This window comes from Charadrius vociferus, unplaced genomic scaffold (assembly GCF_000708025.1).
Source record: "Charadrius vociferus isolate BGI_N301 unplaced genomic scaffold, ASM70802v2 scaffold329, whole genome shotgun sequence".
In the NCBI taxonomy this organism is placed as follows: Eukaryota; Metazoa; Chordata; class Aves; order Charadriiformes; family Charadriidae; genus Charadrius; species Charadrius vociferus.
Genome location: NW_009649982.1, coordinates 1,657,853 through 1,671,172, shown reverse-complemented (window position 1 = coordinate 1,671,172; position 13,320 = coordinate 1,657,853). Strand labels below are relative to the sequence as shown.

Below are 13,320 nucleotides of genomic sequence, written 5' to 3'. Positions count from 1 at the left end.
TCAGTCCAAATAAGCATTATCATTCTTTAAAAAAAAGTCTCATCAAAAATGATTCTTCTTTTTTGCGGTAATATTCAGAGCAGGGAAGAAAACCACTTGTCCTGTGTTTGTCTTATTGATTGCATCAGAAAGTTAATGAATGACACGTTTTTTTCCTGTAAGACCGTCCATTTGGCTTTGGTAACTGGATTTTTCTGTTTCAGATAAACTACCCTTTTCTATTATTGTCCTTAAATTGGTAACACAGCACAAAATTCTGCATAGAAGCCATCTTGAACCTTTAATTTTAGGCAATATGTGGTTTAATCTGGGGAGTTGTTTCTTAGCTCATGTACTTGTGACCAGCAGCTCCTAGGAGGAGGATTAAGAAACTCTTGCACAAAGTGGAGGGGAAGGGAAAATAATTGGAAAAGAAAGGCTAGGGGAAATTGTGATACCCAAAAAGAGCTTAATTGAGAGACTCCAAAACTCGGGATGGGATAAAATTGCTGTGTATTGCATCAAGAATATCTCTGTTATTTCTTAAAGGCACATGGCTTCTGCAACTGCGACTATGTTGTTCTGTCTTGTTAAGAGGTAATTAGGATATGTTAGCAATACAGCTGAAGACCAAGCATCGATTTCCTCAGTCTCTTCCTCAATCAATTGAGAAGGCTTAAGAAGAAACAGCGAAACAATATATTTCTGGAGTAGCAACTGAAGAAAGGCAGTAGGTGCTGCTAAACTTGTCAGGCTGTGCTGTTTGTGTTTTCATTTTGGTTCTGGTTTGAAATAATACAGTTGCATGCTTGAAAAGAACTGTGTGTTATTAATGAGATTCTCTTCCATTACATACTCAAACTCTTCATGTCACATATGGTGGCAGAAATGGGATGGATTTGGTTAAATGAAAACTTAACTTTTAAGAAAAGACATGGATCAAAGTGAAGTCCTAGTCACTGAGAACAATGTCCAGATGGCCAAAAGAGAAAAGCATTTTTAGACTGTTCTTTGTTCAGAAAGGAAGCAAGATGGAGGCAGGCAGACCCAGCTGGAACCATTGGAAAGGTCATAAGGAAGGCAGGAGCTATGCAGAAGCAGATAAGATGTTTTTTAACATTAATTTGTAATTCTGTCAGTCTTATGAGAGGACTTTCAGGTTTTGGTAAGCAAGAGCAGACCAAAGACCATGGAGAAAAGCTGTCTTTTGGAGCATGGATTTTGTTACAAGAAGATACATGCGAGATCAGTACTAACTGGTGGAGGCTGACTTAAGACATAAAGGGATAACATTTCCCTGGTGGATTGGTGGTATTATCCCCACCCCCCAACCTCTAAAGGGAAAGGCAGTGAAAGTCTTTCTCGATTCAGGATGCTATTGCCTGAAATTGAAAATCTTTGATATAAATTGCAGCAGTGCAGGTCTCTCGAGTTCCATGGGATTTAAAAGATGTGAAGTCCTTCTCAGAGTGGCTCTGTTCAATTAAACTCCCATTTCAAAATCGGTGTTTCCTAATTTTGAGGACTCCTTGAGAGCTTTGGCAGAGGCACAAGAAATTTTTACTGTTACCGTTTGAATCCAGGCTTGTTGGCACATGAAATTCAGGGAAAATAAGAAAGTGATTAAGACAGCTAGCATCATGTAGACAGTATCAGTGTTGCAAGGAATGGTATATGTCCGTAATAAAAGTCTCCTGTCTGTCAGGAGCTGATTGTTCACTAGATGAAGAAAATGGACCTGTGCACAAAACTTACAGAAAATAGGAGGAAGAGAGACAATGAAACACAGCTCAGTAAATTAATTAACAGAATGCCTGAAATGTCTGCATATTCATCAAGTCGTACGTTAAGACTGGGAAGCAGACTTTTCCCTAACTAGCCTTAAAGGAAAGAGCTGTAGAAGAGGTGGAGTTGGAAAGGAAAATTGGAAGCGAAAAAGAAATCCCTCTCGCAAATGATCAACATTTACAAAACCACCAGCAAGTATATGGAAAAAGAGATGCTCAGTAGCAGAAGGTGGATTAACTGGGCCTTGAAACGCTTTGGAGAAGCTGACAAGCTGAATTTGAGTCTATTTTTTCCAGCTTTCCTGAAGCCACCAGTGAGGCTGTGTAAATCCCATATGCTTCTCTGAAGGTTCAGTGCACCCAAAACTGAAGACAGTTCAGAATGGATCTAAACCAGACAGACCTAAACAAAGACTTTCCAAAATGAATAAAAATGTTTGTGAATGTGGTATCTCAGTCTCCAATTTAAACCAAAAAGATCCTATAGCAGCAAGACAGTTGAAGCCTGTAATTCTCAAGATGTATGATCTTGAGGAGCAGTGCATGACAAAGATGGTCTGCAGTCACGTTGCCCAAGGTCTATCATCCTGTTGAGGTAAATCAGGTAGGATATGTTAGTGCCTGGCCCAGAAGCTAAAGAGTTAATCACCCACATCCAGCAGGAGGGAAGCAAGACAAACAACTCTTCAGCGTGAAGGAGGCAGAACAAGCAGCAGGGAAAAACTGGGTGCATCTGAGCCTGCCAGATCATGCTGTTTGTTTGCTTTTCTCTTTTACATTCTTCTTTCAGATAGGTCATACTGCTACACCTCTGGGAAGCTCTGCAGTAAGCCAGACACCCGTCGTCTTTTGAGCTGGCCTTTTGACAAGGCAACTTTTAAAGATTAGGAGCTAATGGCCAGACTTTGAATATTTAAGAAATTTGGACAGTGTTAGGGAGGCAGCAATGAGAGGCTCTTGCAGTCTCTCATGAAAAATTGCATGTGTGACTGCAACTGTCAGTAAGTACAAACATAGAAGTTATATGGGATACAAATTTCTCTGAATCAGAGGATTATCATGTAGTGTTTTGTGTGTCCATTTAGCTGTCTGAAAAGTGACTAGATTAAAAAAACAAATGTACTGGCTGAAAAAGAAGAGAGTTCTGACTTTCAGAGTATTTGTTTTTAACAGACTCACACCATGCTAATATGGCAATTAAAGTGGACTTTCATAAGCGTGCAACAACTTGTGAGGGTTACTTTTAAAAAAATTAAGTTGTATATATTATGGCAGTTTGTTGTATCTCTTGTTTTTCTTGCAATGTATATGCCGACTTTATGTGTTCTTGGTGACTTGATGGCAAGACGTCTAGACTCTGAGATGAGATTAAAATAGTCATTTGAAAATCTAACTGTGAGGACGTACACCCTTCAAATAAATGCAGGGCACAGTCAGCTGCTTTCCAACACAACAGCTTAATTAAAAAAAAAAAAAAAGTTCTAAAGGTTCCCATACAATGTGATTTTGTTGGAGTGCTGAGATCACTATGTTTCTTGCCCCAGAACAGGCACATTGTATCTATGCTGTTCTCTCATGGTAAGGCATGCCTGACAGTTCGCAACATCACATTCATGTAAAGGGTTATTCCTTACAGGACAGGATGTTGGCCTCTTTTTCACCTGAAGAATTGCCAGATGTGGTGCTTGTGCTATTTCACTATCACATCTTAGAAAACTTTCTAATAGTTCTGATAGTTAAGTAACCTGGAAAGCTCAAATATTGATATCCTTTATTTGGTTGGTCAGAGTTCTTGGAACTGCTACTGTTCCTGGCACTGAGCTGCTGTCTGGGTCTGATCTAGAGTTCTGTTTGATTTCATCAGATATTTTGCTTTTGATTGTGACTTTCACTGGAAATCTCTCTAAGCAGGTAGTGTTGCTATGCTATGTGAGCTATATATGTCCTTCTTATACAGATAGTATATATCAGGATATAACTGGTGCCTGAAGAAGAAAACTTTCTCATGTTTTACGAATGTCTTGTGCTTAAATGTTTCTTTTATAGATGTGTTTCTGTGATGTAATAACCACATATACATAGCTGTTCATTACAACTTTGTACTGTAGTTAGCTTTTGTTACTCCTTACACTATTTTTAGAGTAGATCCAGGTCATATTTCACTCGGCCATCTTTTCGGTATCGCACTTACACACAGACCAAATTTTGTGCAGTTTTTGCCATCTTTTAATCCTTCACTTGTTAAATGAGTAAAACAGCGAATTTCCATTCATCCTCTTTCTTCTAGTTCATCTGAACCAAGTATTGAGATACTCAGTTTTTATAGTGTTCAAGCAGTGAGTGTCTGTAACCACCGTGCTCGTTGATCAACTCTGAGCAACCTAATGTAGCTTTTAAGTTGGCCCTGTTGTGAAAAGGGCCCTAGACCAGATGAATTTCATAGGTCCCTTCCGACCTAAATTATTGTATGATTTTATCTTAGGGGTAGTTTCTGATCTTGTAAATCTCAACTTTGGTCTTTTTCTTTAATGCGGGTCGAAGTGGTTTTGTACATTACTGCAGATATCATTCATTTCTTAGCAAAGAAAAATGAGAGAAAGGGATACACTAGTATGAACTAATCTGTCAATTTAATTTTTCATCCTCCGCATGGAAATTCTGCAATTTTTATACTGAGAAAACCGGCACACTTTTTTTGACAAGTGTACAATTTATTCCACGTGGAAAACAGTCAAAGCCAAACTATAAGACCGATAGTTTTTGTCAAAGCATTTACAGTCTAGCTTCCAAGCAGTCGTTTGAGGAGTGAGACCTGTAATATTCCATCTAACTTGTCATACAGGTCCCTTGATTTTTAGTTTCCTTACAAGGCTGCTCACACTGGAACTCCTATTTTCATTGGTGTACCCAGGACTCTGTGCTCTATCTATTCTTAGTTTTACACTAAAAACTGCCTTTAAAAAGAAAGTATTGCAGTAACTTCTCCTATGATAATAGTCAAGCAAGATCTCTCCCATGTGTGAGTCAAGGTAAGGTCATTATCCACAATTTTCAGTATTTCCGTCCTTGAGATGCTTGTTTGGAATAAACCTTGAGAGGCCTGAGATAGAAATGGGCTTACTGTGGTTTTTGTTTTCTTCATTCTTTCTCCTGTGTAGTAATGATGGTGCTCATCTGCATCTTCTTTGTTAAAATTGGTTTCACTGACCTGCAGTTTTTTCATGGACCTTTCCTAGCCTAGAATATTAAATGCAGATGTCGGTTGGGTTTTTTTACTTCCAATTCAATTTTCCTATTTCCAAAGGTATTTTAGGGGTTTTATTTACTAGTTTTGGATTTTTCTAACTCCTTAACATTGATATTTTTTTTTAAAGTCTTCCAGTTGTCTGATATAGCAGCATTTTGACTTTTAATGCTATTTCTGCTGGTTTCTCTGCCAAAATATGTAGTTCTTATATCTGTATGCCTGCCCTATATTGAAATACTTTTTTTATTAGGTGTGCATTTCCTCTTTCATTCTGATGGTTTGTTTAAGGGCAATTAAATTCATAGCACATACCACTAGTGTCCAGGAAACTTTGCAGCACTGATTTCTATACAAGCCTTCAAAAAAAGAGTCTGAATATTGTTGAAAACAATTCTCATACATGTCTGTGTTGGCAGTAATTCAAAGGTAGTAAAGAAAAATATTAAGACTATAGTCAGAGACGTGCCAAAAAGCTCTGGGGAAATTCAGGTAGCCATTAGAGGATGTGTCCCACCAGCCTGCTGGTATAGATTTTTAATAGGAAAAAAAAAGTATTAATAAGAAACAAAAATCCTGTGATGCTTGTATTCCACAGCTTTGCAAACTTCCCTTTAGGTACTGATCCTTTGCCTGGTTAAGTGGTTTAGTGATTTCAAATATCCTTTTCTCCTTTTTAAAAGCATTTGGAGCAGTCTCTTTTGGACTTTTAGGTTAGATTGTGTCCCAAAGCAAAGTATATTTCCAAGTCTCTTAAGGAATATAAATAACAGGAAACATTTTTTTAAAAAAAAAAAAAAAAAAGAAAAAAAAATCCAAGCCCCCTCCCCAAAAAACTAAAACCCCCAAAAAACTGAAACTGTAAAGTAAATGTGAAATGTGTAGAATATATGTATTTACTAAACTGTTTTTATAATGCGTGTAGATGATTTCCTTCAAAAGTTTCTTCTTATGTCTTACAAAAGGTATGAAACAAAAGAAAGAAAATGTTACTATAATGTACTCAAAGGCCATACCAAGTAAGACCTCAGCCCTCTACTGAATAAGTTTTTTGTGGACTTATACACAATAAATCATAAGTACCTGCTCGTGCTATTATTACCATTATCGTTTTGTATTGCAGTTAACACCCAAAATGTGCTAATCACATACAAGAAAAAAAAAATCTACCAATGCAGAGAGCCTAGCTTTTGTTAACAGCAAGGATCAAGAGATGAGAACTACAGTGAAAGCTGCAATGCAGAAAAATGCAGAAAATGGAAAAAAAATACTGGAATTTTTTTGTACCCTTTATTACAAAAGTAACAGATTTTTGTACTAAATTGCTGTTGATGTCCAGGTTCATGGGTAAGCGTTTCCCATTTCTCTCAGCCCTTCATCCAACTGGACTAGGAGAAAGACTCCTCAAACAAGCGCAGCAATTTTCTTTCTTTCTTTTTTCATTCCCTTCATTTAAAGCTAGTTTTTTCTGCTATGTCTGACTGTACGGCTATCCAAGCACGCTCTGCAGAGACAAAGAAGCTCTATACATTGAGACAGTCCTGCATGATTGTCATCTAACCACTAGCATCTCCCCAGCAATTGACCTGAAGTCCTAGGACTGTACTCAGCTGCTCCAAACCTCCTATTGCGGTGAAAATCTCTCTTCACCTATTTTCATTTCTGCAATCTTCAGTCTTCTCCTTTTGCATGATTTGAAAAATGTAGGAGCAGCTGTGTCTGCCAAAGTTCCATGTGGAATAGCGATTTCCTATGGTGGAAAAATATGTTCTGCACAGTAATTACTGTAAGTCAAGTCCATTTAATCTGCACAAGGACTTTTATTGTCTTATGCAGTTTGGGAAGATTTAGGAGGCCTAGTCTCCAAAGTTTGTAGGATAGCAATCTCATAGATGTTAGAGGTGTGACACATGTTAGACTGCTGCATATATAGAGTAGAAGAGTTTTTGGCATCATAGGCACAGAGATCTAAAGATGGAATATAGGCTCCAGTTTCTCATGAATAAATCTAGCGAAGAGGTAGACATGAGATAATAACTACATAGCTTTCCTATTTCCCTTTATTAACTGTGCCCTACGTACTTTCTTGAACTTCTAAGGATTTTTTCACCTCTCTTGTGGTTTGTATAGAAGCAAAACAGATGGCAGTACGTACCCTTTCTACACAAAAAAGTAGAATTGTATATATTTTAATTTTAAAAATTTGCTCTTTAACATTATTAATAGGAAGCTCCCGTATTTGACTAAGCTAAACTTTGGACACTTCTTTATTTCTTTCCTTTTCTCCAGGTTTTTTTATATGTTTGTATGAGCTGAAATCTCTGTGTATAAAGTTTACTTCTTTATTTCAATCTTGCTGTAATTTTCCTAACTGTGGTTTGACCTTTTGCAGAGATCCTAGTGGTCCCTAGACCCCAATTTGAAAAACACTACTTGGAAAATATTTAGTCTTCAGTTCTTGTGCTGGTCTTTTTATGGAGTTAGAGAATTGATGGGTCCAAGTTCATTGACTTAAGTTTTTTGGGAACAGGACTGTTTCCTATGAAGTGTTGCCTGATGCAACTCAAAGTAGGGCATATCAGCTCTTGAGGACAATATATTTGTACAAAAATCAGCAAAATACTTAGATTTATTCCAAAATCCTCCACCGTCTTGTCCAGCTTATGATTTTCTGCCTGACAGAGGCATGTAAATCCAGCTTGCAAAATCTGTGAAACCCTTATGTATGCAGGTCAGATCCAGATAATGCTGACTGTAGATCTTCATCTTTAGTTCACGCTTGCCTGCGTCATTAGCTTCTGAGTCCCTGCAGCTGCCCAGTCCAGTTCTGCAAGAGCATTTCACCTGCTCAGTTTTTGTCCTTTCGTTGTAGGCAAGCCTATGGAATCACAAAACTTTAGGTCAGGATTCCTAGGCAGTGCTCTTCATGTTTCTCTTTTGATTTCATACAAAGGGACATAAATGGATTATTATCATGCATAAGGTCAAACCATAAACTCCCAGTAAAGCAATAGATCATGCCATGTTGAGCTATCAATGATCAGGATTACAATAATAGCTCTAGATAAGGTGTTGCTGCTGTGAAGGAAGCAGGAAAACTTCTTTGGAGTCTTCTACCTCTAGGCGTGCATTAATTTTTACATTGTCCAAAATGTATCTTCTACCTATTACTTTAAAACACCCAACGTATTAGCAAATCTTCATTTATGCTTCAGTGATTCTTCAGAAGGGGTCTCCAACTACTCTGCTGCAGTTCTCTGGATAATGACCTTTCCTACCAGATGAGAATACTTCTTGACCAAAAAAGTTACTGTAACACATGCCCATTTTTAAAAGTATGTATTTGTTTAAGCAATTTGAAGTTGATTGTGAAGAAGTTTGTGTCTAGTACTTATTATTTAATTTAATATTTATTTAATGTCTCCCTCCTACAGTAGGGTACTATGAGTTTCTCAAAATGGTCTTGCAGCATGTTGGAATAAATATTAAGATTAATCCAAACAGACTTTTTAAAGCTCAAAACAAGCCCATGTTTCACTTAGAAATATTCACAAATTATCCACAATGCATCTGTTCAGCATACCAGTCTTTGTAAGTATTTCCCTTAAAAAAGAAAAGAAAACCCTAGAAATAAAGGGAATTGCTTAAGTAAGCAATTTCAAAGTTAAATATTGTCTTAGAAGTACTGTGGATGGAAAAGAGTTGCTTGGTACTGCATGATTAGTCCACAGAGGTTAATTAGTGAGCTGTTCAGGTTTTGCAGGAGCCAAGAAGCAATAAGAGGTAATCCAAAGTTTGGATTGAATTATTCTGTCTCTTGTAGGGACTTGCAAATGGAGTTTACAAATTTCCAACTGTGCAGAGGGTGGTATGTTTGTTTTTTTTTCTTTAGAAAATTGCTGTTTGGAAACAATTTCAGCAATACATTACAATGCTATGTTATAGTCATGAGCTACCAAGTTATCATTGGTAAGTGATCCTTCACGAGTCAAGAGCTGGATGTTTAATTGCTCACTTCTGGGATTCTCATTTTGCTCTGTGTTTAGTCTCTAAGTTAGAGCCCATTTTCCAGACCTACAGTCCTTTTGACTCACGTCCTATGGATCTCTCTCGCTCATGAAAAATGCTCTGTGTTGAGAGATTCACCACTGATGCGCTCAAAGCGTATGAAAAGTCTCTCTGTGGGTGGCATGCGTGGGACAGATTATTGCTTATAGCTCATGGGGAGGGCATGAAGAGGTGCTGTTGACTGGGTGTATGCATGCTGCTTGGCATGGAGGGCATGCGGGTCCTACAGGGAGGCACTGAGCCATTGCTGAGCAGTGAGGAATTCCCAGGTGCTGCCAGCCTGGATCCAGGAGAGCTGAGAAGCGGCTTGCTGGGATAGTGTGTGCTGGGAGGAAGGAAATACAGAGTCTGTTCGTCTCTCTGCTCTTGATGTGAGATCTTAAGTTGTGTTCAGTGTCCACCCTTGTAACTCTCTCTCCTGCCTCATCTGCCCAGTGTCTTCTGTGTAACATTTTTAGGTTTGCAGATGTCTTTCAATAACTGTTTACCTAGAGCTTGAAAGTGTAAGTTTCTGCTGAACTGCAGAGTTAGAAACCACCTTCTCTTGCCTATCCATCACTATGAATCAAGTATTGAGGAGCGGGAAAGAAGCAGAGGAGCCTGGCTTGGATTATTTTTTTCCATCTTGTTCCATTTCCATAGCACAGTTTGGTTTCCAACACATCTGTGATGAAAAGATGTCATGAGATAACTACAGTACAGACTGGTGTTGTGCAACATTACTATGAAAAGATAAGAAAGAGACGCTGTACAATATCTTTTCATTACTTCATATATTTACTATTAACATATATTCAAGCAATTGGATCTTTGCCTTGCCTGAGCTCCTGTCCTGGAAGACATGCTACTGGCTTTGTCTGTCACTGTTGGCGGGTCTGAGATGCATTGAAGTGGAGGTTTGTCTTCCTATGAATGAAAAATGTGCAAATAAATAGCAGTGTGTTTTACTCACTACGCCCTTTGCCAGAACCGAAACTGCATGTGTGAAAGGAAACAGACTTGAACCAGTGGTGCATTCAATCAAACATTTTAGTATGTCTGCAAAGAATTATCAAAAGGACTGGTAAATTATGTGTTCAGAGAGGCCTTATACAGTTAGGACAAAGAATGTTTCAGCATTTTCAGAGCAAGAAATGAGGCCCTTTTGTCCTTTTCCAGGAGGCGAGTAGCACCAAGGTGTGTGTTGGCAGTTTGTTTGCTCCAGATTCTGAAAGAATGCTTGGTTTGCAAAATTCTCATCTCTTCTATTTTATTCCACAGTTATGAATTCCATGTGAAACCTAGAAACCCTCTTGGGGAAGGTCCAAGCAGCAATGTTGTGGCATTCAGTACTGAATCAGGTAAGAACTTACGAAGGTCCAACAGTGGCTCTAGTATCCACGTTTGCAGGATATACGAAAGGCTCTCTTGCGTCATTTTGCACGTTTGGTCTTGCTTTTTACTGTCTCCAGATCGGCTTTTTACTACTGACCCTGTTATGGTAGTGCCTGGAAGGTCAGCCTGAGATCAGGGCTATGTTGTGTGAGGATGTAAGATGGCCAGACTGAAGTAGAAAAAAACAGGAGCACACTGTCTAGTGTTCATGATGAAGAAATTAATTTTATCCCTAGAGAAGGCTCAGTCATTTAAGATTAATATTCCTGACCTTTTTGTATCTATCAAACTTATTAATGACTTCTGGGTGGGGAACATAAGGTTTTTCTTTGGGCTGGTGTGTTTACTAGGCACTTTTGCTACCTGTTCAATAACGCTGCTGTATGATAGTGATGTCTTTTGGCTGGAATAAGGAGTGAGAAATAGCAGCTGGCAAAAGTCAGTGTCCCAGTACGTACTCTTCCATCCTGTTTACTCTCCTGTGAAACTGTTAGAGAGGTGTATACAAGCCTATTTTGACCTTGGGTTGGTTCCCAAGTTAGGTCCTAGCTGACTCGGAGGTGAGAATTGGAGAGTGCCTTTGCTTTCCCTATTCCAGTTCCCCATGAGGCTAACTACAGTTGACTTGTTGACTTTATACAAGCAAGATACCATCTTTTGTGTAGAAGTGTTTATTGCTTGATAGTACTTAAGGACCATATGAAACACAAAATGGATTTAGCCTTTTTAAAAGGACTTTCTCAATTTGTGTTTTGAGCCAGGTATAATATAATAGTCCTCATCTAGTGCTGTCACTGATGGATGAGAGTTTTGGCTGAGCAAGGGATTAGTCAGGGAGGAGTTCAGACTATGCCACACATCTTTAAAAACTGTGAATACACTCTTTGTAATCCTAGATTGTTAACACTGAAAGAAATGTTTATGCCAAGTGCAGTTTTCATGAATGACAAGGCTTATGTTCTGTCTTCTGTTTAGCTTGGACAAATTAAGCAGTCAGTTTTATTTTTTCTTAATTGCACACATCCATTTCTTGCTTTTGGGCTTTCATAGCCAAGTTTTGTGTGGTAAGTATTACAGAGGGGTCCTTTTTATTATTTAAGTTTTGAAACTGAGATTTTAAAAAAGATGCAGTAGAATTGGTTTTTGCTGGTTACCAGTTTAAACTCTTGGTTTTACTAGAACTGTATTTGACTGCTATTGTCCCATAAGTACAATTTTTAAAAACTCATTGATACTGTACTTTCACATCAGAACTATATTTCTTTTAATTTAATTTAATGCAAAAGTAAACTTTGCTTCCACAACTCCTTGTGTTTCACAAATTACAGCTTATGTCAACTGTAGAAAATCACTTACTGATGCTTTTCCATTGAAATATTGGGAAAGGTCATTTTACAGTGTCTGATTCTATGTTTGTTTTCTTCCCCCAGCGGACCCAAGAGTGAGCGAGCCAATTTCAAGTAAGCCTTTTATGTACAGTATAGTGTCTTCTGATCAGGAATTTTTTCAGAAATGAGATAGCATAATTTTACGAGGGCGGGTTTACTGCACCAGTTAAATGAGTTATGGAATCAAACAGCATTCACACATGATTTCACTCCTTCCACCCATACGCCTGGTAAGGAATTCATGCCAGGCTGCTTATTTACCTGAGCAGAACGCAATCAACGTGATGTGGTGCTCGCATGGCAGCTGGGATGGCGTCAAACCAATGTACACAAATGAGCCAAGGACAGCCTCATATTTTCTCAGCCCTGTCATTAAAGCAAAAGAAAGCTCTGTAAAACGAATAAGCTACTCCACACTTTTTAAGTGAGTTAACAGAGCACAACTCAGAGGGTACTATTTATCCGCCATTGTGTTTTAGAAAAATGTTCTGCTTCTGAAAGCTTGATCCAGCTCTGCTTTAGGCCACTTACAAGATTCTTGCTGTCTTCGGTGGGAGGTGGACTGAGCTTTTGAAGAACAGCTGAGATCGCACAAGCAAATTGGGCTGCTTTTGCATTTGTAAGGGACATCACTTTGACAAACACTGAGGCACCGTTTCTTTCCACATGATCCAGTACACTTAATTTTTATGTGTATTTTTGTTAAATCACATACGGTTTGCTGCAAGTTGATTGTCCTTGCCTGAACCCACTGAAAAACAGTGACTGTATCACACACTTTGTAAATGAGAGTTTTGCCAACACACAGACATTGTTCCCCTGATGAGGTCCTAGAATGAGCTTATTCCAAACTGGCACCACACACAGAGAGCAGAAGCAGTTCACTGCATCAATCACATCTGCACCCTTTGGTGCTTCCCTGAAACATCTTTCACATTCAAAATGCAGGTCACTGGCGCCATGGTGCATTCTGCTCCATCAAGGTTTCTAATTCTATTTATTTGTATATATGTGTTGTACATAATTTCATATGCAGCATCATACTTCAGCCTCTTTCTTCATCTCCTGCAGTGGGAAAGGATGCTATCTGGACTGAAATCCCATTCAATTCAGACACCTATTCAGAATGCAAAGGGAAACAATACGTAAAGAGGACTTGGTATAAGAAGTTTGTAGGTGTGCAGCTGTGTAATTCTTTGAGATACAAGATATACCTCAGTGATTCACTTACAGGTAAGAGACATTCAAATCAGTGTTGTCCACATTATACACTCCTTAAAGTTGTCATGGTTCCAGAACTAAGGGGTTTAACAAGACGAGCTCTGCTGAAGTGTAATCAGGTATGTTAAATCTTGTCATAGAATCATAGAATGGTTTAGGTTGGAAAGAACCTTGAAGATCATTGAGTTCCACCCTCCCTGCCATGGGCAGGGACCCCTCCCACTAGACCAGGTTGCCCAAGGCCACGTCCAGCCTGGCC

At 38.6% G+C, this 13,320-nt stretch overlaps 1 protein-coding gene across 1 annotated transcript in view; it reads left to right on the top strand.

Moving 5' to 3' along the window:
- ABI3BP (ABI family, member 3 (NESH) binding protein) overlaps nt 1-13,320 on the top strand; it is a 143,411-nt gene that overhangs the window by 121,163 nt on the left and 8,928 nt on the right. Inside the window, exons 24-26 of the mRNA XM_009891656.1 lie at nt 10,339-10,418; nt 11,883-11,912; nt 12,912-13,073. Coding sequence (XP_009889958.1) covers nt 10,339-10,418; nt 11,883-11,912; nt 12,912-13,073 — 272 coding nt within the window. The remainder of the gene's footprint in view (nt 1-10,338; nt 10,419-11,882; nt 11,913-12,911; nt 13,074-13,320) is intronic.